This window comes from Pholis gunnellus (assembly GCF_910591455.1).
Source record: "Pholis gunnellus genome assembly, chromosome: 13".
Lineage (NCBI taxonomy): Eukaryota > Metazoa > Chordata > Actinopteri > Perciformes > Pholidae > Pholis > Pholis gunnellus.
This window is the reverse complement of record NC_136540.1, coordinates 9602794-9630386: the sequence shown is the minus strand read 5'-3', so window position 1 is coordinate 9630386 and position 27593 is coordinate 9602794. Positions and strand designations below refer to the sequence as shown.

Here is a 27593-nt window from a genome sequence, read left to right as displayed (position 1 = left end):
GAATGATCACTGTCTTGTTTCAATTAAGTGGAAAGTGTGGTTTATTGGATGGTGGTCTTACATTGTTGGTACACATTCTGACCATAAAAAGGGACAATCCAAAATATTTTCCAATGTCCCTCAATTTAGGAATACTTGTTTATGGACTCCTTTATAGACTGAAAGAGAATTACATGTTCTGAATAGTTTAAACAAGGAAGGAAGCTCCAATGGAGCAGCTGTGACTTTGTGAAAACTCCTGATTGCCTGTCAAAACTCTTCATCGTGCTGTTTATGTGAAATCCTACTCATGAATGACTTGTTGATTTTAGCCAGTTGCCACTTTGTGACAGTTGGTCTCTCATGCAGTAGGAGGCTAATGGCGATAGCACAACTGTAATGGTAATGAGCGGGCGGGGCTGCTTGTTTGCCCCCCCCCCCCGTATCCCCTCCTCCGTCTGTACGCGCAATACAGAGAAACCCGAAACCTTTAAAAAAGAAAAAACATTCCTACCACCTGTAAAGACGGGACATTTAAAGTAGTGTTGCGTTTGTGTTGACGCACTTTTGCCTCCTCCAATTTCCACTTCTCAGACCTCAAGGAAATCACTCGCTTGTATCACTGCTTCATGCGCTCCGGCCGGATCTGCAAGGTAAATAACAGCTCTTACAACGTCGCCGCATTCAAATGGTTAAACATTGTGTGATTACTAACTTTCTAGCATCTGTTGCCCCGTGCTGGATGATTTCCAGGTGATGCACAGCATCTAGTGCGCACAGGGGAAACACATATTCCCGTGCGTAAAGTCAAGAGGGCGCGTGAATAACACGAAAGCCCCCCACGCCTTTAACCACATGCTCCTTTCGCAGCCCCCATTTTAACTGCTGCAGAAGTGCTCCTGTTTCCTGCAGCGTGCCTGCGAATGGGGCTTCACAAGCCGAAGAGATACTACAAGTGAGCTGCACAATGTCCTCTTCATGCAACTTGCACCTCGTTGCTAAACAAAGTGAAGTTTGGCTTGATTCTACATTTAGAGGCTTCTAAAAACGAATTGTCTGTGACCATGGTCATGTAATATGAGAGAGGGGATCCCAGTGTGCTAAGTCTGGATTCGACTGTGTGAGGAGCTGCAGTGTAAAGAGGGCTGGTAATGCACGTGAGATAAGTGGTGACTGTGGGACTTGGAATAGGGACGCAACCGTCCTGGGCTCAAAACTGGTCTGAAACCAGGAGTGAGGGGTTTACACCCCCTTCTGGAGTGTAAAAACTCGTCTGACATGCAGAGCAAGTTGCAAATTCCAGGTGGTGGAAAGTGTACACACTCACAGTGAAGTAAAAGTACCATGAAGGAAAAGTGATTACGCTGCGGCTCAAATCCATGCATCCATCCATTTAAGATGAAATGTGAAAAACTCTCCTTCAGGGTTCAATTATCGATGTTCTTAACCTGTGGAACCTGAGTCGGTACAGTTTGTTACTTTGCTCCTCTGGAAAGGTTAAATCTGTACTTAAGTTCAGGAAAGCATACAAGAACAGTGTGAAAGCCCACAGTGTTCCAGTTTGACGGAAGTATGACTCAACCTGCCTCAGCCTAATGGGTTCTCACCACACTTTGGCATTTGAAAAAGCAGCTGGGAACCCATTAAAAGTGATACTCCATTAACGGTGTTCGAAAAAAGGCAGCATCAGCAGAAAGTGTGACCTAAAAAAAGAGACAAATAATTGTTAGATTAACAACTGACTCTATGTTTCTATCCTACATTTGATTTTATTTGAAGAAAGACTTAGTAACAAGCTTTGACCTTTTGGATTTTGATGGCAAGAGATCCAGTCTAACTTTAGCTGGTCTGAAAGGGGGTCACTAGCGAGCGAGTTGCTGACTGCAGGGCTGTGTGAAGAAGCCTATAGAAATGCACCGAGGGATGGCAGTGGAAGCTTTCCAGGTTCACTGAGATTTTGGAGATGCTAGGGCTTCATGTTTCCTCTTTGCTGCATCTCCAGGGTACATGTTTGGTTTCCTGCGTAATCAGTAATAACAGCATCTACATGTATTTTTCTCTGAACGGTGTTTCGGCTTTTTGTTTACACTCACAGTTAAGATGAAACAAGTTGCAGTTGATGGGTTTTTGACATTGACTTGCCGCCGCTGTGTGCAAATTGCAAGCAAAAGTAGCTGCAGTAAATAGATTGCAGTGTGTACAAAACATGGATCAGGGGTTTATGGTGCTGGATAATAGTAATACGCGCTCCCACACAATGTGTTGTCATGCTTGAGGAAGTGATTAGCTGCTGGAATAGAAACAGATTGAGATTCTGAAAGTGAACTTTGTATTCAATGGGCAGTGTCGCCTCGTGCCAGCTTTTTAACTAAAATATTAATTTCTCTGAATATTCCAGATGTCTTGGATCTTCAACAACTGCAGACAAATTATCAGCAAATTATTAGCAAAGAGACTCCAGTGTTAAACAGAGGTGTCAGTACATTTTGCTATCTTTCATGTGATTGTAGCTCCCCATGGTGTTTGCTCAGTACAGAGTTGTTGGTGTTTTAGCATCAGCTATCTTTGTAGTAGAACTGAATGGAGGTAAAGGGACAACCTTTTGTTTCCTGAAATATGTGACTACTTCTCCGGACCGTGTCAGGAATAGGATGAGAGTTGGATTGTTGTGTGTTCAGACACGTGGAGGGCACGTTGTCATTGGTCCCTTGTCCCTTGTCACACGTTCTTAGTTTCACCAGAAGCGTAAATCATTCTTTCTTTATGGTCAAAACCTGGCTGCCTATGACTTTGCCTGTTCCCGACAGACTGACTGCTGATTGGCACACATGAAATCCACACACACACACACACACACACAACAAGTTCAAGGTGACCCATTGGGGCACGCGGTCAGTCAAACAGCAACACATCAAATTGTTTACAGGCGCCAAAAGATAAAACCTGTTATTAAGACTACACCGGGAGTTGCAGTCGGATGCATGGGATGGAAACACATGGGACATGTCAACAAGCAGCAGTCAACATTCTGCTGTTGCATGCCGTTCTCTCTCCTCGGTGAATCCACTTCCAGAAAGCAATTCCCCTCAGTTAGCTGGAAGCCTATAGTGGGTGTATGCTTTTGAGCTGAACAGAATGACCCCAAAACTGTGCAAACAATCCACCAACACAGTGGACGACATAGATATACAAAATATGCATTATACTTTTTTCATTCCTCCAACATAACACTGAATAATGAGAATGAGAGATGCATGAAATTGTTGCTGGGGGACTATATTAATGCTATATTTATTCCAGGTCCAGTTATTTTATAGGTAGTCATTAAAGTGTACTCCTAGCCTTCCTAAATGTCAAGCAGTGTCATATTTGTGGTGTACTCTCATAGGTTCGAAAGGATCACACCCCCTTCCCTGTTCATCCACTCCCTCCCACTGACAGGCGCTGCCTTTGCCTTCTGCACAACTCTTCTACTGTACTCTCTCTGCCAAAACACGTTTAAACTGACAGTGGGCCGGGTATATGTGTGTGTGTGTGTGTGTGTGCACACACTGAGTTAAGAAGGGACCATGCTGTCTAACGCCTGAAGTTTGCAAGGCTATTTTATCTTTAAATCCCACACCTTATTCCAGAGGTATTACTGTGTAAATAATAATTCAATTTCGATGAATTCAAACAAAGCATGCATGTATGAATGTATGTACAGAGATGCATGACTGACACCAATGCAAAAGGCTTTTTCTGGTGGATGCAGCCACTTACATTACATTACATTTCTGTTTCAAAATGAATCTGCTGCTTTTGCAGATAAAGTGTGTTACCGTGACTGTTTACATCTATGCAGCTCCAACTCCGTAATTATAGAAGATCTTACCAGGCATCCAGAGTTATTACTGTAAAAAGACATGCAGGTTAAGGTTTTCATGGTCAGCCAACGACTGCTACATTTTGACCGTGCTTGTGTGTACATGCGTGCGCGTGTGCTGCTTCGAATAGCAAAGCCATGTGATTCCTCCAGGTTCTATTTCAGAGCGGCTGCCGTCAAACGCTCTGCAGTCTTCACAGCACTCTTCAAGAATGGTTAACAAATGTGCCGTTTAATCCCTCTATCTGTCGCCGTTTTTTTTTTTCTTCCAAACTTTCCAGTCAGATCAACAGGTGAAGCCTATCTGTAGGTGCTTTTGAAGTAAGTACTCCTTATATTTTCTCATTCCGCCTTTCTGGAACAGGTTATTATTAGCATTTTGACATTGATCGGCAGCATTGACAATGTCTGTGTTTGTCATTGTGCCTCCTGTTTCAAACACGTGTGGTTGTTTGGAATAGCCAGATTTCCTTCTGTTGGAGGTGTCATTATTTGGTCTGATGAATGAATTGCAAACCCAGGTCAGTGAGGGCTGATGTGGTTCATATCGGCTATTTTCTTCTGCTACGTGCATGAACATGTGCGTTTGTGCCTATATGCGCTTCATGGTCACCCGTGGATATTTCAATAGTATTTTCATTAAGCTTTTGTTAATGACCATCCCGGGTTTTTACAAAAACAAGCCGTCGTAATAATCAGCTACTTATTTATCTGGGCAGAATAATAATATACCGTAAGCATGGGCTCAGCAGTCTTACTGCTGCTGGTTTGGTCCAGTCATTTCATGGATTACTTGTGCAACAGCGGTTTCCCTTAAATTAGTTTTTTTGTAAACAGATGAACGAAACAAACATTTCTCTAGATGTACTCTTAATTTACTGTATGTCTGCTTTTCATCATGGGGTTACTGTGGCTCAGTGGTAGAGCAGTGGTAGTGGCTATGACTGAATATGTTGAAGGTACAGAAACACAAACATCATTATGGTCCCTTTCAGTTTTCATTTAGGAGGAACTTTATTTGGTTATGACAAACTCCAAGATGCACCCGTACATCCACTAACTTCTTGCAGGTGTTGGGCTGATGTATAAGCTTGTATGAGATGTGTATGAATATCGATTAGTATGTTGATTATGTTCTGCATACATTTACAGTTTTTTATAAGAAAACCAGAAAATATTTTGCAATTTTCTTTAAAAACAAAGCAAATTCATAAAATCTTCTGACAATCTACTATTCGATTAATCAATCCATTCTAATTGAACGGCACATTATTATGTTGTAGGCCCCTAATGGTGTGCAGTATCACATTGGCATACACAATAAGTGTAATTCCTTCCACCCCATTTCTAGAGAACATCCAGCGAGCCGCACTGCCATCAAGCAGCATCATTTATCAACAGTGACTCGGTGCAGACAATAGGGAGCTCTGCAACACCAAATAGAAGCTGCAGGTGGAAATGGCTGAATTAAAATGTCTTCTGACTTGTAATAATTGCAATAATTTCAGCTTGCAGTGGCGGCAGTGCTTTGGGTTTAGCGTTGAGACAGCTAAGTGTTTCTTAATATATAAGCTTGTAGCACCGCAGGAAAACAATAGTTGTGTAGGTGTTGTGTTTTAGCTGTGTTTGATGGGTTTCTAAGAAAAAAACTAATACAGTAAACATGCCCCACTGCACATTTGAGCTTTGAATACAAGTATATCCATTTGGGGAATTTGTAAAACTGCAATATATTTGTTCACATGTGGTCAAATAATCAGGTGTCTAAACCTGAATGTTTTCTGGAAAGAAAGAAAAAAAAAGCCACAAGGTTGTCACCTTAGCCTAACCTTCTATGGCAGTTTCCATAAGGTGTGACATGACTGTTGTGCTGTCCACATGACCTTTCTGGGTTAATGTCTTCATGTGGAGCGGTGCCATTATTTCGAAATGGGCCACAGTCTTATGCTGCTGCATGTCTGGTCTCTCTTCCAAGGGACATGCCACTGGACTTTTGCCATACCGCCACAACCTAACTCACATAGCTGCAGGACATTGTTTATACCCCCTCCCCTCTGTCTTTCCTCTTTCCATTCCTCTGTCTGCCCTCTCTAGGCCAATATCAAGTATTACCTCTCAGTTTGTGAGCTCAGCCCTGGGGAATGTGCATGACATGTTGGACAGACCACTGACTCACAGTATCTTCTCAGCAACCACTTAGGAAAGGGGTCTTAGAGCTGCTTTCTTTGCCTCTAGGGGGTAGAGGTTGTTTCCAACGTCTGCTCAATAGTGGACTGTCCTTGTTTGTATCGTTGCAGAGGTAAATAGTAGCGGTCATGGTAGGTTTAGTTCCTTCTGCTATGTGTGGGAGTAGCACAATGCAACAAGTCTCCACGGCATGTTTCAAAAAAGTGTTTTCTGTGTCATGATGAGCTCTGATTGTCTTCGTCTGGAACAGTCTGTTCTAGGGCTTTGCCTCCTCTCCTGTGAGCTGTGTGATGTAACACATGTCAGCAACGTATCCAGCAATAAGATGGATTATCCCTATAGGCTTCTGGTTTTTTTGGCTAGCAGTCACACATTGTGGATTTGGGTTGCGTTATGTAACGCCCCAGTAAACAGTGTTCTACTTTCAACAAGTTTCTAAAGTTTGTCAAACCCCTTAACCCTGTGTGCAACACTTCACCACTGTGCAAACCATGTGTTTCTTGAAAGACTGCTATAAAAAGTTCTGCGCTTATTTTGAAGCGCTTGAGTCAACTGTAAGTGTGAGGAACTTGAAATCACTTTCCCTCATCTTCTCTCTCCTGTTAGGTTGTGTGTGTGACCGCTCCCCCTCCCCCCCCCCCTGTGACCTCTGAACCCCGGTCAACCATCTCCCTGAGGTCAGACTGGGATCCATGGCGCTGAAGAAGCTTCTGGGTTTCGGGAAGCAGTTGCTGCGGGTGAAGGTGGTGGACTGTAACGCGGAAGACTCCCGTCTGTCCCGATGCCTCAACACTTTTGACCTTGTGGCCCTGGGCGTGGGAAGCACGCTCGGCGCTGGCGTCTACGTGCTGGCCGGCGCTGTTGCGCGAGAGAATTCAGGTAAGTTGACATCTCGGCAAGCGAACTGAACGATGTTCTTAAAGCCTCCCTCTAATCATATGATGTCCATTGTCTCCCCATAGGTCCTGCCATTGTGCTGTCTTTCCTGATAGCAGCGTTAGCCTCAGTGCTGGCAGGTCTGTGCTATGCTGAGTTTGGAGCCCGTGTTCCCAAGACAGGCTCGGCTTATCTCTACTCCTATGTGACCGTAGGGGAACTCTGGGCCTTCATCACTGGATGGAACCTCATCCTCTCCTATGTCATTGGTAAACAACACGCACATTCCTCATTTACTACTACGTTGCCTCCTGTTTGTTGTTTGAGCTCCCATGCAGAGAAACAAAGAATAAGAGGGCACAACCAAGACTCCCCAAAACACAGGCACCACACATTCTACCTCAACTGCTTCATCTATCTTCACCTTAGGTACCTCCAGCGTGGCCCGAGCATGGAGCGCCACCTTTGACGAGTTGGTAGGGAAGCGCATAGAGCAGTTCTGCAGGGAGTACATGTCCATGAACGCACCGGGTATATTGGCAAAGTACCCCGACATGTTTGCTGTTCTCATCATATTCACCCTCACAGGTAGGAAAACCTCTTTTCTTTCTGTCTCTCTCTCTCTCTCGCGTCACAAAGAGCATACTTTATATCGCCAGCGTGCGGTGTCTTTCCCTTCAACTTTTATAGTTGACATTGCTGCAGTGTCGGATATTCACTACAGATAAATAGGTTGACAAATTAGAGTACAAAACGTGTGTAACCGCAAGTTTACACGCTCCAGTGTAGTCTCCACCTCCAAACAAGTTTTCATTTTCTTTCTTATTGTCCATTGTCCTTCTCCATTTTCTAAGGTCTGCTGGCATTCGGGGTCAAAGAGTCAGCTATGGTGAACAAGGTTTTTACGTGTATCAACGTCCTGGTCTTGCTGTTCATGGTGGTCTCTGGCCTGGTCAAAGGTACTCTGAAGAACTGGCAGCTGGACCCTGAAGAGATCCTACATGCCAATTACACCAGTAACTCCAGCCTCAAGTAAGAATGTGGATACACACCCACCTCTATCCCAAAGATGTTCTGTGAAACATCCTATGTTACATTTGATTTTGATTTTTCTTCCCTGCTCAGTGTGACAGGCGTCCTGCCAACCAAAGAGAGTTTAGGAGTGGGCGGCTTCATGCCGTTTGGGTTCTCAGGCGTCCTGTCGGGAGCTGCTACCTGTTTCTATGCCTTTGTCGGATTTGACTGCATCGCCACCACAGGTCAGTGCCAGAAAACACAGTGAGCCAGTTAGTCTCTTATACCTTCTATTGCCTCATGGGTATGTGTCCGGTTTTTGAAAGGGGTGTTGTAACTGAATCTGGAGTTTGGGACCATTTCCATCCTAAGCTTGTTTAAACAGTGTTTCATCAGAGGGTCAGGGCAGAGTGAAAAGAGACAGTTTAGTGAGTTTGACCCAAATTGGCTCTTGGTGGAATGCAAAGCACTGTGACGCCGGTTGAGGTGAAATCATGGGTGAAATCACGGGTTCGGTGTTTGACATTTTGTTTCTACACTGTGCAGATCTACACCTGTGAATTAGTGGGTGTCTTCATCCATGTAGTTCTGTTTAATCGGTTGAAGGCCTCTGGATTCTAAAGAAAAGGAAAAGGGGTGGGAGAGTCTCTTCTAGTTTAACTGCTCCCACCCCTCTTGTTCCTGAATTCTAATTGGCTAGCGTGAGGTTGACCCTGAATGATTGCTTCAGTTTGGCTTGTGGGGGCATGTCTGTCACACACACACACATTCTCAGCAAGCCCTAAACCATTATATCATGTGTGTGTGTGTGTGTGTGTGTGTGTGTGGGTGTATTCTGGCTACCAATAGTTAAGTTGTCATGAAGCCCTTACCCCTTCCCCCTCCACACACACACACAAATGTAGCCATAGGCACACACACATCCACACAATTGTTACCCGTTATGCATATTACCTCTGACCTTCCAATAATCTGCGGTGATCATTAGCTGTCGTGGATGGTGGTGTCGGAATGGAAACCAGACAGTGTTATGCAGACTCCATCATCGCAATGTGATTTCACCGCAGAACAAGACATGAGTGTTCGCCCGAGGAGCTCTGTTGTATAATCACCTGCGGCTGAATGGTTGGGTGTTTTCGTCGTCTGGGTGCACTGGAAAAATAAGCGGCTTGTTCAGTTTGTTGCAAAAATGTTTCTTAAATACATTTGTTTGCCCTGTTTTCCACATTTTTGGGAATTCTGCCAATACGACAGTATCGTTTTCCGTTTGGGGAGTAGGGGGGGGGTGTATGTGTGTTTATTTGTATTATTATTAATAGTATTCTCTGTGAATATATATATATATATACATATATATATATTGAAAAAAAATTGAATGCCTAAGTCAGCACCCGGTGAAGTAATAAATCGGTGAACACGTACTTTTTTCCCTGTTTAACTGTGTCTGTTCCTCGTCTACGCCCTAGGCGAAGAGGTGAAGAACCCCCAGAGAGCCATCCCTATTGGCATCGTATCCTCGCTGCTCATCTGCTTTGTAGCGTACTTTGGGGTTTCTGCCGCCCTCACCCTCATGATGCCGTACTACCTGCTTGACAGCAACAGCCCTCTGCCTTCAGCTTTTAAATATGTGGGCTGGGGAGGAGCCAAATATGCTGTTGCTGTAGGCTCTCTTTGTGCTCTGTCTACTAGGTAAGCAGTTGCACACACATGCACTGGTCTGCCGTTAGCTTAAAATGCATGCTCATGAACTCTTTCACACACACATATAGACATTCCTGCGTGTGGGACGATGTGAATGTATATTTAACTTTAAAAGGTATTTGATCCCTTGACTAAAAATAAGAGCACTGCTAAGAATATATGGTACCATCAGTGTGTAATTATGTAACTCATGTAACCGAAGGCCACCACATGCTTGATTTTTTTTTTAGTTATCAGTTTTTAATGGTTTTATAATGGCGGTGTTATTCTACATACATGCTTTTATTTTTTAATGCCTGTTGCCTATGATAGAGAATTATTAAACATAACTATGGATTCTATACCTTTAAAAACATTTACAAATGTGTGCAAATTATATTTAAGGTCATGAACAGATGCGTGCTTTGGTATTAAACATGTTCGTGCATGCAACTATTATCCCTTACTGTATATGTTTTGCACAATATACAGTATGTTGTTTTATGTCAATGTTCTGTATGATGTTGCTTGTATCTGTGAGCTGGTGTCTCTGTTCATGTACGTTTCACGGCATTTTCGTGGGTGTAAGTGTGGATACTATATATCCTGGTCTTCCCCCCCTGGTAGCCTGCTGGGCTCTATGTTCCCCATGCCCCGCGTGATCTGGGCTATGGCCGACGATGGGCTGCTTTTCAAGTTCATGGCCGAGATCAGCCCCCGCACCAAAACCCCGCTAACCGCAACCCTCACCTCTGGCGTAGGGGCAGGTGAGACACTAACACGCATGTTTTTTCAAAGAGGCTTCTTTTCAAGCTGCTGGGCTGAGCTGCGTCGGGTTGGAAATTGAACTGTGTTATAAAGAAACTTGCCAGAAATCAGCACTTCAGCATGAAGGGTTAGCTTCACTAACTGTCACGGCCGGGTCTCTTCTGTAGTTGGTTGAGGCGTTCTTCTAACACGGGTCAGTGGCTGGACTTGTTTTTCTTTAAGGAACTTAATGTGGGGAGACTTCCTTCTCTACCTGCACCTTGGTGGTGTAAGAAGAAGAATAAATTCCAAACTAAACTGCTTGCTGAAGTAACCAAAGATTTTTTTTTTTTTTTACAACAAAACAAAGAGTAAAATGCATGTGAAGCATCATATTTGCTATTTCAGGGAGAGACATTTTGCATGCTGGCATGAAAATATCTTTGGTCCAACCTCACGCCCTCACGCTGCTCTACAGTGCAAGCCTGTCCGGTATCCCGCTACACGTCCCCACCTCAAATCCGCACCTACTATCCTTGCCAAACGTATTTGTCTCCTTTAGCTAATTCCTCCCCTTTCTTCCCTACTGACCTCTTTCCATTCTTCCTTTCCCCTTGTTCCTCAACCATGCCCCTACAACTGTCGTCCCAATCTGATGTTTTCCTCCCCACGCCTCCCCAGTCTGTTGGGCTCCATGTTCCCCCTACCCCGTATCATCTTTGCCATGGCTCGGGATGGCCTGCTCTTCTCCTTCCTGTCCCGTGTCAGCGAGAGGAAATCCCCTATAACGTCCACTGTGGCCGCCGGGGTTATGTCTGGTAAGATTGTTAAATAGGGACCGAGAAGGAAAACAAAGAGTATTTGGGAAGAGGGACGGAGAGAGAGAGCGCATGAAAGGGAGGAAGGTATGAGATGATGTGAAAGTAGAATTAAAGAAAATCAAGAGCGAGCAAAAAAGGAGTACAGGATCCGCTTTGACCTTTCTGTCAGCCGTCGTTAGTGGATGCTATGTATGGGCACGAATGGCAACAGGGAATAAATGGCTGTGACCATTTGAAATATGCATTTTTTTTCAAAATGTTTTGCAACTGTCATTTCTACATGGAAAGGGTTGTGCTGAGGCAAAGGGAGTCACCACATTTCTTTCGATGTGCTTGCTGTGTGCTGCATTTGCTGACCTTTGCGCTGTAATGTTACACAAAAAGTCTACAGCCATGTATCAGCAGCTCTGTGAGCCTGACCTACAGATATAATGTTTACCTCGTTAACCGTAGAATGTTCAATAGTCTGAGACATTTAAAGCGCAGACATGTTTATGGAAAATCCAAGGACCATCTGGAGAACAGATTACTGTTCTCTCTATTTATTATTTTCATAGGAACAAGGGTCCAAAGGATCAGACAACTCTTCTAATGTTTCCACTCTCTCTCTCTCTCTCTCTCTCTCTCTCTCTCTCTCTCTCTCTCTCTCTCTCTCTCTCTCTCTCTCTCTTTTCTTGCTCATGGAAGCTATCATGGCATTTCTGTTCGACCTGAAGGACCTGGTGGACCTGATGTCGATAGGGACGCTGCTGGCCTACACATTAGTGGCTACCTGTGTCCTGGTGCTCAGGTCAGTGGGGGGACATAAGTATGTAGAGTTTATCCAGGGTCAGTGGTTCGGAGAAGCAGAATAACTTCCATGTTGGAGTTGGTCCAGCTTTAAGCTCAAAACATTTAACACTTCCATCGCCAACTTCCCGCTGCCACATTTGTTTACATCTCTTTTTAGCAACCAGTGAAACTGAGCCCTGCATTCTTGTTGAAAGCAGTTTCATACTACCAGACAAAATATGACTTTAACTGCTGTTGTTAAAAATGTGGCTGCAGCTGACGTAACAGCATAATTGACATTACTTATAAACAGGTTCAAGGTGCACAACATCTGCTCCTTATCACTGCATTACCACTGGGACTAGCAACTATTTACAGTGATGTGAATACAGAGTAAATTAGCAATGGTAAAACAGCTAAGTGTGTGTGTGTGTATGTGTGTGTGTGTGTGTGTGTGTCAGGTACCAGCCCGAGCACCCCAGCCATCTGATGTATGAAATGGCAAATACTCAGGATGAGGTGGAGCTTAGCGACGGCATCAGTGTCCCCAGTATGGGCATCCTGCCCGGTGTGGAGGGGAGATTCAGTTTCAAGACCCTACTGTTCCCAGATAACCCGGAGCCGACGACACTGTCGGGCTTCGCTGTCAACATCTGTGCCGCTTCCATGGGTACGTGATTATAGATTGAATGGATTCATTTAAAAAAACCTGCACTGAGTCCTGGTTGGTGAATTAAATGGAACTTGTGCAGGGTTACACATGAAATGATTTAAATGTTCTTGTGCAGGAACGTTGATCCTGGTGTTCAGCATACTGGCAGTGCATGGAGGCTTTGCGGTGTGGAACATCGTGGCCCTAAGTGTCATCTTCATGGCGTGTCTCCTCCTCACCTTTATCGTCTGGAGACAGCCCGAGAGCAAGACAAAGCTGTCCTTTAAGGTTTGATTTTCACAACACTACTTGTGATCCTTTCACGTTGCTAAGTCTTAACGCAAGTTGTCGTGTTTCCTTATGACACTGGACTCTTTAGGTTCCACTGCTACCCTTCCTTCCCGTGATCAGCATGTTTGTCAATGTTTACCTGATGATGCAGCTGGACAGAGGCACTTGGATACGGTTTGCTGTCTGGATGGCTCTAGGTAGGCAGTCTTTGTTTTCTAACATCGTGATTGTCTTTCGAGGGGGACATGGTAGTTGCAGAGATGTTATCGATCCCTGCCGTTTCAGGTTTCGTGATCTACTTCGGCTACGGCATTCATCATAGCACCGAGGCCGCTCTGGCCCGCTCGTCTCCGGACACGGAGATGAGCGAGCGCAATCGCAATTCAGAGGCGTCGCCGGAAAAGGAGGCCTTCCTGCACAGTGGCCTAGATGACAAGGAAGACGATGACGATTTGTAGGCTGCATTGGAATGTGCCGCGTACATTTCGACCTCCCCTGATGCCAGTTTGTCTGTGTAAGAGTATTTTTGACTGCTCACTTGCAGTGCTCCCTTTTGAGTGGAAAGTACTGATAAATAACTTTTACCCTAAATTTCATGAACCTGTGACTTTCCCCTTTTGAATGCTGGGTAGAAAACAGAAAACTGGGAATAGTACTCAAAAGCAGAGCTTCTTGAGCCATGATTGACATGTCCTATTATTTCAGTGTTTTGTTATAAGCTCGCTACCCCTTTTGTTTGGCCTTGGGCTCCAAATGCTCGTTATTGCTTGGCTGTATGAGAGGGGAGGGCTCTTGTGGCGCACTGGAGCTAGGACTGTGTGCACAGGTGGTTGCATCTTTTGTCTGGGTGCCAGAAACAGAAATGCTGTACACGTAGTCTTTCTTTCTGTGAAAACAAAACTACTGTACATGTCTAATTCTTAACACAATTAGATAATACTCAGTTTTGAATACAGATTGGTACAAATCCTCTTAAACCTGCCAACTCGTAGGGAGGACTGTTAAAGCAGCTTTTCATGATCAGTTACATGACAAGTGAGAGCTTGCACAATGCGCTGCAAAACACTTGTTAGTGATATAATTATCCCTGGATAATTATATCAGAAAGGGTGGTCAAACTGCAGGGAGCTGAAGCCTACAGGGTCCATGAGATCAATAACCATCTGAGCTCCCAGGCTTTCACTTGTAATTGTGGTTATATTATTGTGGTAATTCAGTTTGGATCTGCCTGCAAATTATAATGCTGAAACTGCCGTATCAAGACAGTAAACAACATTGTGTTGGACAGTTCGTTACTGTGACATACAGATCTAGTCCTGACAGAGGCATTTTACATTCAAGCCGTCTGACTTGTAATAGTTTACCTGATATCTGGTTTTAAATCCTCGTCACAAATGTTAATGACAGTTGTTAAACTCTCTTATTTTTGTGATATTTAATACCCTTTGTAAATGAATGAAACCTGGATGCTACGTGTTGAGCATCAGGTGAAGACATTGACAGTTGCTGAACATCAGTTAATGTTGTGTAACATTAGATGATAGGGAATTTTCACAGTGCTGGCTGCTGTGTGTTTTTAAATCTGTGGCTTGTAGCGTTTAGGTTCTCTTCTTCAAAAATAATTATACAGGCTGCCTTTTTTTTTTTTTTCTTGTTACATTTGGAAGAATGTTTTTGTTCCTAATTTGTTCTCACCTTTTCTCATGTTTATGAATGTCTTTATATTACCCGCTTCCTAAAACACGTCAATACTAGTGCGCCTTTCACATCATGAATCTGATTCAATTTCATATTTACAATTAAGTGAAAGCCTTTGAACACTTTAGTTTGTCATTCATCCTTGTCAAAACCAAGCGTACCGTACCCACAGTGCAACTGGACCGCCAACAGTTCAATCAGATATTCAAATGTGTTATGCTATAAGCTAATGTAGCTTGGGGCCACTAGCGTCAATGAGAGGGCTACAGCTCACTTCTTTCTAACTGCAAACCCCCGAGATTTTCATTTTTCACACTTGTAGTTTTAAGACTCAACTGACAAGATGACTCAAGGGACATCACTTGAGGCAATATATCTGACTTTGAACATAGTTTGTTGAGTAAAATTGCTGGAGTTCCCCTTTAACGAAAAAATTCTTCATTTAAATGCACACCGATTTTAAGCTCATTCTCTGTGGTTATGGGAGTCCTTTACAACTAAATAGTTCTCTATAAGTATAAACATGTATAATCGACCTTGTGTATAAAAGATATAGTTTATATTTCTTGTAGTAAATTATTTGTAAATTTGAGGAGAGCTTAGATTATGTGGCCCTGTTTGTGTCTGACATGGTGTTGCTTATTTTGTGTTTACGTGAAACTTTATCCTCAGGGTTGACAAAATCCCTGCCTTCACCTTCTTTTGTCATGAGTTTGGGGTCATACTGGGCCTCAGTAGACGTGTAATACTGTGATATTGCATTGCTTCTTCAAGTCTCACTTTTGACTTATCCAGGGGTTTTGGTAATTTTTGTACTAAACAGGATAATATTCATTGTTGTATTGTTACACAAAGCAATTCTTTACTTACAAACGAGCAGTTTCACAGATAGTCGAGGCATATTTCCCATGATTGTATCATTTTCAAAGAAATCTACAAATGCACATTATAACATAACAATGCAACAGCAGCTAACCCTGCTTAATGTTGAAGCGTAGTTCCCTTGTTTGCTTTGAAAGACAGAGGGATTCATGTGTATTTGAAAATCTATCTTCTGGCATAATGAGTACTTGTTTTTCCTTCATGTCACGCCAAACCTCAGTGTTTCCTTCTAAAAGAAGTACAGTGTCCATATAGATAAAAGAGAGAGCTACTTTCTTACACTTTTGATGCTGCTTTAAACCCCCACCGACCTTAGTTTCCCTTTTAAATGACGTGTTTCACACAATAAGGCTTTTGATGGTTCAAATCCATCACCAGTGTCGGTGGCCGGCTGCTTCATGTTTATGTTGTTTTGCTGTGATTTCTCTACTTTCTTTTCCTTTTTTTTGCTTGCCTTTCCCTGGTTGTCGTTGGCTTCCTTTACTGTGTAAATGCTGAAAAAAGCACAAGAACAAATCGGTTTGTTTAGGTCACATCACTGTTTTATCATTTTGTTATTCATCTCTGTCTTCATTAGCCTTTTATTGAGCTTTTTAATCATATCTCACAGCCTTCTTCACCAGATGGACATCGCCCAGCAGTCAGTGTAGCAATGTCAACATGGACGAGGAAGTCCATAAAGTCAAAGCTACATACTTACTGTAGGTTAGATAAGGATAATAGATAACAGAGAAAGACCATGATATGCGGCTGAAATCTCCAGAATAGGCTAGTTGGTGGGCCTTTTCTTTCTTTCTTTTTTTGTCAAAGTGCATTCTGATATCATGTATATGTCCAGCACCTGTAGCCTGAACATGTAATAGGCCAGAATAAACAGGCCTACAGATCTTAATGTTAAACAACTGCCTAACGATTCCTGTTTATGACAACAACAAAAAAGACAGATTGCCTTTTCATGTTTTGTTTTTTTTTCACAATGAAAATCACCATGTGTGGGATTTGAAATTCCTTTACTGTGAATGAGGGGCTGAATGCTACTCGTGGATTTTTTTTTCTCACTAACAAAAACGTATGCCCAATCATATTAATAAAAATCCCGCACATAGCAACTTTAATAGCAGTGTCAACATGCAGTCGAAATAGCAGGCATTCATTCCTAGCAGATAAGGATGCCTACATTGTTTTTGCTTGTCTCCTTACCCCCTCTTTCTTTTCGTTAAAGTATGTGTATGTTTCGGGCATCACTCCTGTAAATAAAAAGAAAGAGCTTTTCAACATCCAGATTCAGATTCAACTTTATTGTCATTGCACAGAGTACAAGTACAACGAAATGCAGTTTTAGCATCTCACCAGTAGTGCAAAAAAAAAAGCTGTAAAGGTGCAGTGCAATGTGCTAGATAAGTAACAGTATAGATAACAGATACATAATATCCAGACTCTTCATGTCGGGTTTTTATTTTGAAATCCACTGATTTTGAACTTCTAATATGATCCAGCAGAGAGCGCACATGTGTTGAGAGAGCGAGAGAGAGAGAGAGAGAGAGAGAGTGAAACTCCGGTGCCTGAGCATAAGGCTGCTCTGCCAGGTGTCGGCTGCAGCATCAGCACCGCTCCTCCTCCTGTCCGCAGCATCTCTCTCTCTCCTTGCACTGCGAGTTAGAGAGAGACAGAGAGAGAGAGAGAGAGAGAGAGAAAGAAAGAGTGGAAAGACGCGCTTGTTTTGCCACCAACTGCATTTGAGCGACTTTTCTTAAACGAATCACGCAAACCCGAAGGTAAGTCGCACAACTGAAAACACCCCGCGGGGTATCTTTTTTTGCAGCGATGCTTCGGAGTCCAGCGTAGGTTTTCTTGAAGAATTGTGTCGCACGTATTTCCCGCTGTAGGAGAACCGGATCTTGGTGCTGAATCGGTTCGCTGGGCAATCTCAGCGAAATATTGATCTCATCATGTTGTTATCGCAGGCACGATGCACTGCAGCTTGTGTCATTTCACAGCCTGCTTATACACAACAAATGCTATATGGAAGTTGATCAGCAGATCTGCGTAGCCAACTGTAAGTGGAGCAGTAGGCTGAAGGAGAGAATAACGTGGTTTTGGAGAAAGAGTGTGAGGTCAGACGGGGAAGAGCAGGTCGGTGTGATTGATGGAGCAGGTCTCTGGGTGATGCTAATGATCAGACATAGATTATCCTGGCTTTAGACCTGACTCCAGCTATGATCCACTGTACTGAGAGGTGACAACGAAGATACTGTGAAGACGTGTGTGTTATTTTTCGTAAGAATGATTATTAATTATTTGTATTTATTAGGCTACCGTTAGTACTATTTTCTGACATCAAGTAAAAGGAAAAAAAATGAATTAAAGTATACATTTCAAAGCCCCATCCTTCGCAGTTTTCCCCTTTAAATGCCAAGAAATCTGCCAATGGTTTTAGTTGTGTTGTGGTATTTTAGTGTTCTGCTGACTCAGACTTAAACAATTTAAGGGAAGTGGTTTTGGAAGCAGTATGAGCAGTGTGTGAAGAATGTTAAGTTGGATTATGCTCTCTTTTGGGACTGTTCACACCATCAGGGAAATATTTTTGCACAATTTAGCAAAGATAGAAGTATTCATTTTGTAAAATATTGCCTGTTTCTTCTCTTCGCCTTCATTTAGCAGTGAAGGCATGCATGAGTTGCTCCTCCAGCTGCACACTCAAAGATCTCACCTCTTATTATTTAGCATCTTCTAACTCAGGTGCGAAGCCAGATGAGTCACATGCACAGTGTTTTTATGTGCTGTGGTTACTTTTGCAACAATTCCTCAGCTTTAGATTACTTAGAGGGGAGTCGGGGGAGGAAAGACAGGAAGGGATGGATCAAGTAAAGTTGGGCAGATCTCTCACACTCTTGTCTCTTGTTCTGATTGATCGGTGTCTGATGATCAAGTTGTCCTTGAAAGTGCGGAAGGGACAGATTCCCTGTCTTTTTTTGCAACTGTGATCCCAGCGGTTAGCATTTGGCTGAGCTGCCCCGACACGTGGTCGATAGTTTCTGCTCATGTGCATAAAATATGTTTGAGAAGTGCATTTTTCGTTTTTTTTCATTGGAATTGTCTGATGCCGCTATCGATCCCAATATCAGAGACTTCCCAAGTCTATGGATCTTCCAGTTCATCACAGGGCAGCAGAGCCCGTGGCCTCGGCTGTAGCTGCTGTACTAGTTGGTGGTGCATGTGTGATTGATTCATTACATCTGACCTCCGCAATGTCTGAACAGCGATCAATTCAGCAGATCTCTGCCAGGAAAACCACTCGCAGCAGTGTGTCTGTGCGCGCGTGTGTGTGTGTGTGTTTTGTTGTAGTGCTCAGGCCCTGGTGCTTCTGTATGTGTGTGTGAGTGCTTCTGCAGGTGAGACAGTTTGTCACAAAGCCCTTGAGTGTAGCGCACGGGTGCGACCTTCAAGCTCATTTCATAGGACAGAAGAGAGGAGAAGGTGGAGGAAGGGAGAAAGAGGAGGAGATACACGTTAGTATGCCTCTCAATTTGAATGTATGTTTTATTTTTATTCACTTTAATTTGTACAAAAGTGTTGTGCTAATTGATACCACAGTGGTCTGTATGTTGTAGAATACTAATGTGTACAATTTAGTTAGTAAAAAGTGGCTAAATGTGTATGTTGAGACAAGAGGGAGTGACAGCATGAGGAGGAGGCTTCAGCTATTTCACTGTTGTGACTCATAATTAAACAATTTGGAGGCTTCTCTTTGCTCAGTATGAGGATGGTACGTGTGTGAATAAAGTGTCAACACACATGCAAACACACACTCTCAAATCCACGCTGTCTTTGTCTGGAAGGTGGCAATGAGCTTGTTGTAGCTCCTCCCCTGCAGTCACAGGCAGGACATCAGAGGGTGAACAGAGAGACACGCCTCCCCTGATGACACACACACACATACACACACACACCTCCCTGTCCCGGAGTCAACATGAAAGACCTTGTTCACGTGTGTGTGTATGTGTGTGCATCCGTTTTCTGAATTTGTGCAATCAGTTACTTTTTTTTTTCTGTTTCACAATGTTTCTGCATTCAAATTAGTCAACAAGCTCAGTTTAAATGAACGAATGCTACACTGTGAATGAAGCTAAACGGAGCCTGTGCAGCAGCATTTTTGTGAGGACAGAGCTGTTAGTGCTATTCTTAACTTGACTGTAAAAAGCCACAGCATCATTCATTTTTTATGATACTTCTCCGGACTGTACAAAACATTGAAAAATGAACTTCTCTGTCAGAACGGCAGCATGTTTGAATCCTGAAACTGAGCAGCATTCCTCAGGACGTCTTTGCCCCATTCAGTACTCTCTCACCTTCCTTTGTGTAATGTTTGGAAACAGTCTTTTTGTGACACCCACACAACCGCTTCAAACCGTTACCATATCATTTTTTTTTTTTTAATTTTGCACATCATCACCATCCTAAAAACCCTCAGCTCACGCTATTCTTTGCTCACCTCTCACTGATCCTTTGCCAGTTTTCCCTCCCCCACACCCCTGGGGTTTGCCACATTACACATGCACACTCTCACACATTTCAATACAAACTAGAATCCCCCACATCCCCATTCATCTCCTCCCCTCCTCGCTCTCTGCAGCTTCATCTTTTTTTCTATTATCATATTTTCCTAAAATAAACAGAAGTGACTCAGCCTGTCTCTAAGTTGCACTCTGCTTTTCTTTGTCTGGGTTGCTTCACCTTGCCAGCTTTATGTCTGACTATGTCTGTGTGTGTGTGTGTGTAAGCATGTGCCAACTTCCCTGCGGTCCCACGGAGAATTCTACCGGTGAATTCTTTGTCTGCCACCGCTTTGCATTTGAAGTGTACTCCTTTCCTCTCCTCTTTGTCCCCACATACAGTCATGCAAGAGTTAACATTTTTCTCTGCGACAGGAGTAAGGGTAGTGGGTGGAGGGGCTTTGCTAATAACAATGCGGTGCAACCAGCAACCAGTTTGGACGGACACCCTTTTTTCTCCTCTCCTCCATGCCATCTCTGTCTGGATCTATGTTTTTACTGCAGGGCTCAATGAACCAATAAACACAAGTCTCATGTCTTCCTCTCTCTCTCCTAATTCTCTCCTCCAGGCTGTAGCAGTCAGTGTATTTCTAATCACGCTAATCTCTTTGCCGGCTCCCCTTTGCTTTTTTGTTCCCAACTCATCTCATTCCCATTGTCATTTCTCTTTTCATTTCCTGCACATTTGTCTTTTCTTTATCCATCTCAGCTACAATCCATACTTAGAGGCTGCGTATAGCACAGCAAAACCAGACAGGAAAAGCAGGACCATGTCTGATTCGGCGGAGATTCTTACCCAGTACTTGCCAAAAGCAACACTGAAAAAAATAACTAAGGAGATTTTTCATCGGTAATCCACATTTTGTCCCGGTGTGAAGCTGCCTCTTTGTCTCTGCTCCTGCTGCAGCGATAGTCACTGCCAGAGTGTGTGTATAGGTGCTTCTCACGCCGCTGTATGAGTAACTTTGCATGCACATGTGCAAGTGTACATGGACGCTTTTAGTTTGGCTTTCAAATGTTCTTCGTTATCCGTTTCTTTTTTAGTACAATGCAGTTTCTCTCTCCAGCTGTGTGAAAAACAAAGGGACAAACCTTGAGTGTGAACATACTTTGATGGATGGACGTGTGAACCATTTCTTTAATTTCGCTTCAGCTAATAAATTCTATTATTGGCATATTGTGATTTTCAGATGATTTCATAGCAGGTTGCAAATACCGCATGGCCGTGTGCAATGCGGATATAAATCAGCTTTTATTGCAGATGATCTGATTTCTCATTCTCTTTATTCAGTTAGGTATGACCACCCACTCTGACCCGAGATCCTACAGAAATCCTGTTACAGTTCCCCCCCTGCGATATAGAATGACTTCCCATGGGGATCAAAAAGGCGTCCGACTGTGTGTATGTGGGAGGGGAGTGGGATAGAGGGAGACAGAGGGGGAGAGAGCAGGGATTATTTGGGCAGATTTAGTCAGCTGATGTGCCATAAGGATGAAAATGGGATTGATCACTTTGCCCTGCCCTCATTAACTGTGTATTATTGAGATGGAAGAGACGATTTAGGGAGGGAGAAGAGATAGAGATTTATTTTTTTAAATCTTAAAAATATTAATTGAATACAGCGGGGAGCTATATTGTGCTGCAGTCAGGGAAACAAAGACTAAGGAGCAGCTCTGTTGTTGCTTTTTGATGCACATCTATAAAAAAAATAAAAGTGCAGAGCAACTGCAGGATACTACTTCTGGATACTTCCCAGTTCAGCTTCACTGCTCTCTGTGATGGTGATCCCTCTGCTGTACGCATAGTGAGTTGTTGCTATAGGTTCACACATACAAAACACTTGACAGTTTAGTGAATCACTACTTGTGAAAGTGTTGTCTACTGGCTGTGTATGGTGTCTTCTGTGAAAACAGAGCTCTTAGCTTATTTCAGTGCTATTTCTGTCTGTGTTGTGTCGCTGACAGAGCTGGGAGGAGAAGGAATGGATGACTAAAGCTTAGCTTATTTCTGAATAGACTTACTCACTAAGCTTTATCCTGCAGGATGATTGTGTGTGAATAGAATCCAAAGTACAAGGAGAAAGGAATACTATATATTTCCCCCAAAATGGACAACAGGATGATTGATTTTGTGTATACATTATTTGCCAGTTTATTTTTTTTTTGTGTAAAAGTCTTAAATGTATCCACATTTCTGTGGCACACATGCACCTACACACACACACACACACACACACACACCTAACGCATTCAAGAAAAGTGTGCACGGCTGATGTCATTAGAGATTAATTACATGCTTGCTAAGACACAGCATGCATTGTATTAGAGGATTGGAGTTTCATCTTTAAAGGATAACTGCTACAGTGCATTTTAATGTAAATCCTGCACTAAATCTAATTATGTCATGTGCTAACACCCAGGAGTCATAAATTATGGTTATGCACACGTCGACACTCTGTCCATTTGTGTTCCCTCCATCTCTTTTGCTTCCATCTCAGTGTGCTGGAATTCACGTCTCTGCCGATGTATGTGTGTGTATACGTGGATGTGGATGAAAGAGATGGCACAGGGGGAGTGTGTGTGTGTGTGTGTGTGTGTGTGTGTGTGTGTGTCTGAGTGTGTGTCGTTGGGTTCCCCTGGGACCAGAGAGCTATAAAACCTGTCTGCTCTCCAGTGGGGGAGGAGAGGAATAAAGCAAAGTGCCAAAGACAAATGGCTCCTGTAATAGCCACATGTGCTGCTGGACCGACAACAAAAGGCGCTCAGAGTGTGTGTGTGTGTGTGTGTGTGCGCATGTGTCGATTTGTTTGTCTCTGCAGGTGAGTTTTTCCAAGCGAGACACAATGCGCTCATATGCACAGTCTTTATGGTGTCACATGTGTTCACATGATTCTGAAGACGTAAACCAAGTCTCTCACATGAAGAGGAGCTGTGTTTTACACTTCCTACCTTGCATGACTTCCCAGGCTCTTTGAGAGAAAAAATATATACGAGAATCTCTGGCAAGTTCTTTGCGATTAGCTTTATTTTCACTAAAATGTAATTCTGTGCAGCACTTTCTTTCCTTAAGTGAATTAAAATCCCCTCTAATATTTTGATTCTCAATCATGAACATATAAGGGACTGTACAAAAATGCTCCGAGCGGGGAGGGGGGGTTGAAACTCGTGTTTCATTTTGTAAAAAGCAATAACCTCCCCGTGATCACACGTTTCTTTGGACCACCCTCCCCCACAAAATCTCAAAGTAATATATTTATGGCAAACAGCCTGCTCAGATGTCTGATTGCCCCTCAGATCAGTTACATGATGCCTGGCTGGGAGTGATCGTCCAGGCTGCAGTTTCAAAAAGCACAGAGTTAAATATCATAACAAAATCCATCTTTGTACCTATATGATTTGTATTAAATCTGAAAGAGCCTCCCCTCTAATTAAAAATGCAGACTACCTTCCCATCCACAAAATGAATAAAAAGAAAAAACCTCCTCTGACTCCATGTCCTCTTCTAATAATTTCCATACATCCCCTAGGAGAGCAACACGGCTAGGATAGTCCACTTATACCTCTTAGATTATTACGGCTATCATGAGATTTACCACCTGCAGAACAGAAATGTATATAATGGCTAAGTTACCAGTTTCATCATTGGGAGCAATTTAGCGCTCATTAGCAATTCAATAATGAATTATTTCACTTGTGTCTCTCGTCTCTGCAGAAACAGGGCTCTATAGCTCATACTATGGAGGTATGATGTATTCCCTTCCATCAGCCTAATTAGCAAGCAGTCTTCCTTTTTGTTTTTTAACCATCTGCATGTCTCATCTCTCCCACCACATGTCTGTGTTTCATTTCTCACCCACACAGACTCGCTCACATTCAGAGAAGAAAAAGAAAGATGAGGAAGGCCGTTCTCTTTTCCAATTCTACTCCACTCTAGATTTAGCTTGGCCCTCAATTTCCAGCGAGTCTTTCATCGTGTTTCGTTCTCAGCTCGTAATTTTCCACCTTCTGAGAAGGACTTTCCACGGTTCGGTGCAGCTCTTGATAGGTTAGGAGCCTGGTGAAAAACCTGCTGAAAACCTCCTTTACTGAATTTGATCACTGCTGAGATATGGTCTTATCCTGCCCCATGCTCTCATCACTTCAGCAATCCGTCTATCTTCCCACTTGCTGGGATATGATTGCTGCTAGATGAGTAGCATGTACCCGGTGAAGGAAAAAAAAAACCTGGCTTTCACTCAGCAATTTAACTGTGACTGCATATAATATGTACACACATATATATATATATTTATATATATATATATATATATCTATCCATGCATGGGTGTGAGTTCACACGTGAAAGCGTTGCACAGCAGAATGTATCCATGAGCTGTGAGTGTAAAAACACATGGCTGACCTTCAGGACAGCCCATCTCTTTCTAACGGTGACCTTCTTCCCTGATGGAAGACGCTGGGGTCAGGACGGCTTCCCAGGGATAGGGCATTTCCATGACAACAGAAGCAGGACTGTTGAACGTTATCTTCCTGCTGTTTTCCCAGAGGAATTCAGACAGAGTGGTTGCTTCAACTCATTGAAACAAATGCTGAAACAAAGCCTATGTTACATATTCCAGCAGTCATATAAGAAGGATTTCTATTGTATTTAGTCACATAACTGGTAAAGGAATACATCTGCTACCATGTTTGCTTGAAGCACTGTTGGCAGAAGTGTATACACAACTCCTAAAGCCAAAAATGGTTCCCTGTGTACTTCCTCTCATTTTTTGTAGTGTTTCTAGAAGGGCTTTGATGATCAAAGATGTCCACATTTGTTACACCTGTAATTGTATAATTCATATTCCAGTCAAAGGAAAGCCCCTCACCAACATCAGTCCTGCTTTATCACTCCCTTGTGATCCTTTTTACATCTAAGTAAGTATGTCACCAATGAAAGGAAGTACGACAGAACCTGTTTTCTCAAATGCCTGTCTCCTGAAGCGTCCCAAGATACACTTGATGCTGTACACTTTGTATCATCACAACAGGTCATTTTACTCACATAGTCACACAGACGGGTTGTTTGGCTCTTTGTCTGATTATGTTAAGGTTTTTTTTGCCAGATTGCTTTTGTCTGCCTCTGCTGCGAGGTGGTGCGCAGCTTATTGTGGTTCAGCCACTGTGACCAAACTCAGCGCTCAGCCTCTCGAGACTGCTGTCATCAGCACAACCTCCAGTACTACATCAGCGCCGTAATTGATCTGCCACCATGTCCTCTCAGAGAATTCTCTCTGCAGCTCTCTGTCTCTTGTCCGTCTCCCGTCCCTCTCCCTCCCCGCCTCTTTGAATTGTGTTTTATAATTAGCTTATTGTTTGATTGTGTGCACCAGCTAAGGGTAAATATTAGCAGCGTTCACAGAGTACAGAAGACAGTGTGCTGGCTATAATACATTTTGCTTGTCTATTTGTCTACCACAATGAATGCTCCCTCTGCCGCTCTGCAATCTCATCTCAAGCTGAATATTATCAGCATAGTAAATAAATGATCATTTTATAAAATACAATACAGTGGCAAGTGAACATTACAACAACGTTAAAGTTCATGTTAAATGTTATTTGGTCATAAAAGTTTCTGAATTTCAAACCTTTCAAATATCTTGAAATGACTTCTTAGATGACCTTCAGGAATTACAAATCACACCCTTGTATGTTTTTCCTCCAAGTGCATTTGGACAAACTGTAGTTTTGCACCCTATTGGAGCGGCATCAGATGCGCCACAGGCAGTGAGAGCTGCCTTCTTAGTAGTTCACTCAGCTCACTGATATCACTGCCACAGGACACATGGAGAAGGCACCTGCTAATGAGTACAGAGTACCCCGCTGCACATATAATTAGAGGGTGGGAGTTCTAATTGAACTAACTCAAATATTCAGCGTGATGGTTTGAAGACACATATTTGACTACAGAATGATCATCTTGGTCCAAATACACCATAATATGCACTGGCTGCTCAGAGAGATGTCTGTACATTTAGCTGATAGTTTTGGAAGAATATGTTTGCAATTTAAGTATAACTTGAGTCTATGTGAGTTCTGTGTATATGAAAGAAAACAAACCAGAGAGTCCTTTAAAGTTGTGCCGTTTTAATGTGTCTGGTTCAAGGCAGAAGGAGAATTCTTCATAGAGCTCTTGCATAATTATTGAGGGATTGAAATGTAAAGAGACTAAGAGAGTGTTTCCTCTGAGATCAAAAACACAACAGTCATTGTCAGAATAGCCAACGTTTTCTTTGATGTGTTAGTGAATGGCTGATTATATATACTCACATATTGCTGTGATTAAAACATCCTGCAGCAGTCCTGCACTGACATGATATAAAAACAACAACTTTGTCCTACCCGCCATCTGCTCATCTATTGACTGTACATGTTTTAATAGCGCCACATACAGTCAGTTTCTTTAAAACTGTACTCACATTCAACACACCCCTTTTTGTACGTTTTCTGTACATACTGCAGAATTTTGCCTTTCCATGGAGCAGGATGTGCTGTTGCTGTGTTCGATCGAATTGTGGCATCGGCCAAATCTGCCATATGGCACGTTAAAGACGACATGTTGAGAGAGGAGTGTAAAGCCTCCTGCAGTGATCAGACCTACATTATGGATTTATTCCTCCTGAGCTGGATGTTTTGACTCCTTGCCTGTGACGACACCCACCCACCACACATCATTATCATGTTTTATTTCATGTTGGGAACATGCACGCACTTGAGCATATTAGAGACACCGTTTGCTTTCGTTGCATATTCTATAAACATACCGTTATTGCAGATGTTTTTAACCTATCCTCATTCTGCCTTCTCTTTTTCAAAAGTCTCATGAGGAAAAAAGCTCATTTACACCCCCCTTTACACCCTTCCCTCTCTTCCTCCTCACCTGTGATTCCTTCACTTACATGCAAACAGTCTGTAGCCTCATATCTGCCATTTCTCTCTTCACTTATTTCTTTTCTTTCTGCCCTTTAGTAAACATACATCATCGTTTGATAATTGCATTTCTATTAGCAATGCTGCACTGTACTCTTACTGGTTACAACATGAATTGTATTTCGTCTCAGTCTAGATATAGACTATATGAAAAAAAAATGCATTTAAAATAGAAACAAGGTAATTCCAAGACGATCACTTCCTCTTGTGCCTCCAGTGTCTTTTCGTCCCAAAGGCAGCCAGTAAAGGGAACAAGACTAGGGGTGCTGTGCGCAGCTGATTTTAGAAAACGCTGCGGTGAATTGTAGAATGGGTTCTACAAGCTGCTTTTCAGGCTTATTTGTTGCCCTTTCTTACAGTTTCCTTTTGTTTCTTTTATTTCAGATTGAACAGACTTCCATCTCCCCGAAGAGCCATACAAAGACAGCTCTTCTGACTCACAGTAAATGCAAGTTAAGTGGCGAGTTGAAGTGAAAAAGGTTCCATGAGATGACATTTTGCCCTTGGAATAATCAACTGAAGGTCCATCATCACACAGACCCTGAAGAGGTGAGGCAGCGAGTGAAGAAACGCGTGTAACTCCATAGATGGCCTCAGCACACTGCAGGTGT

The 27593-nt window shown here is 42.9% G+C and overlaps 1 protein-coding gene across 1 annotated transcript; it reads left to right on the top strand.

Annotated features, from left to right (window-relative positions):
- The first annotated feature begins 6656 nt into the window (after nucleotides 1-6656).
- slc7a1a (solute carrier family 7 member 1a) lies at nucleotides 6657-16740 on the top strand. The gene is made up of 12 exons (XM_079171411.1): nucleotides 6657-6910; nucleotides 6994-7176; nucleotides 7337-7495; nucleotides 7762-7939; nucleotides 8033-8166; nucleotides 9388-9610; nucleotides 11030-11166; nucleotides 11857-11959; nucleotides 12402-12610; nucleotides 12729-12880; nucleotides 12972-13080; nucleotides 13169-16740. The coding sequence occupies exons 1-12, from the start codon at nucleotides 6724-6726 to the stop codon at nucleotides 13339-13341; spliced, it is 1947 nt and encodes a 648-aa protein (XP_079027537.1). The 5' UTR covers nucleotides 6657-6723; the 3' UTR covers nucleotides 13342-16740.
- The last annotated feature ends 10853 nt before the right edge of the window (nucleotides 16741-27593 follow it).

Coding starts and splice junctions, on each gene's coding strand:
- slc7a1a (XM_079171411.1), top strand. CDS start 6,724: ATGGCGCTGAAGAAGCTTCTGGGTTTCGGGAAGCAGTTGCTGCGGGTG. Junction 8,167..9,387: donor TGACTGCATCGCCACCACAG/GTCAGTGCCAGA, acceptor TCTACGCCCTAG/GCGAAGAGGTGAAGAACCCC. Junction 12,881..12,971: donor AGACAAAGCTGTCCTTTAAG/GTTTGATTTTCA, acceptor TGGACTCTTTAG/GTTCCACTGCTACCCTTCCT.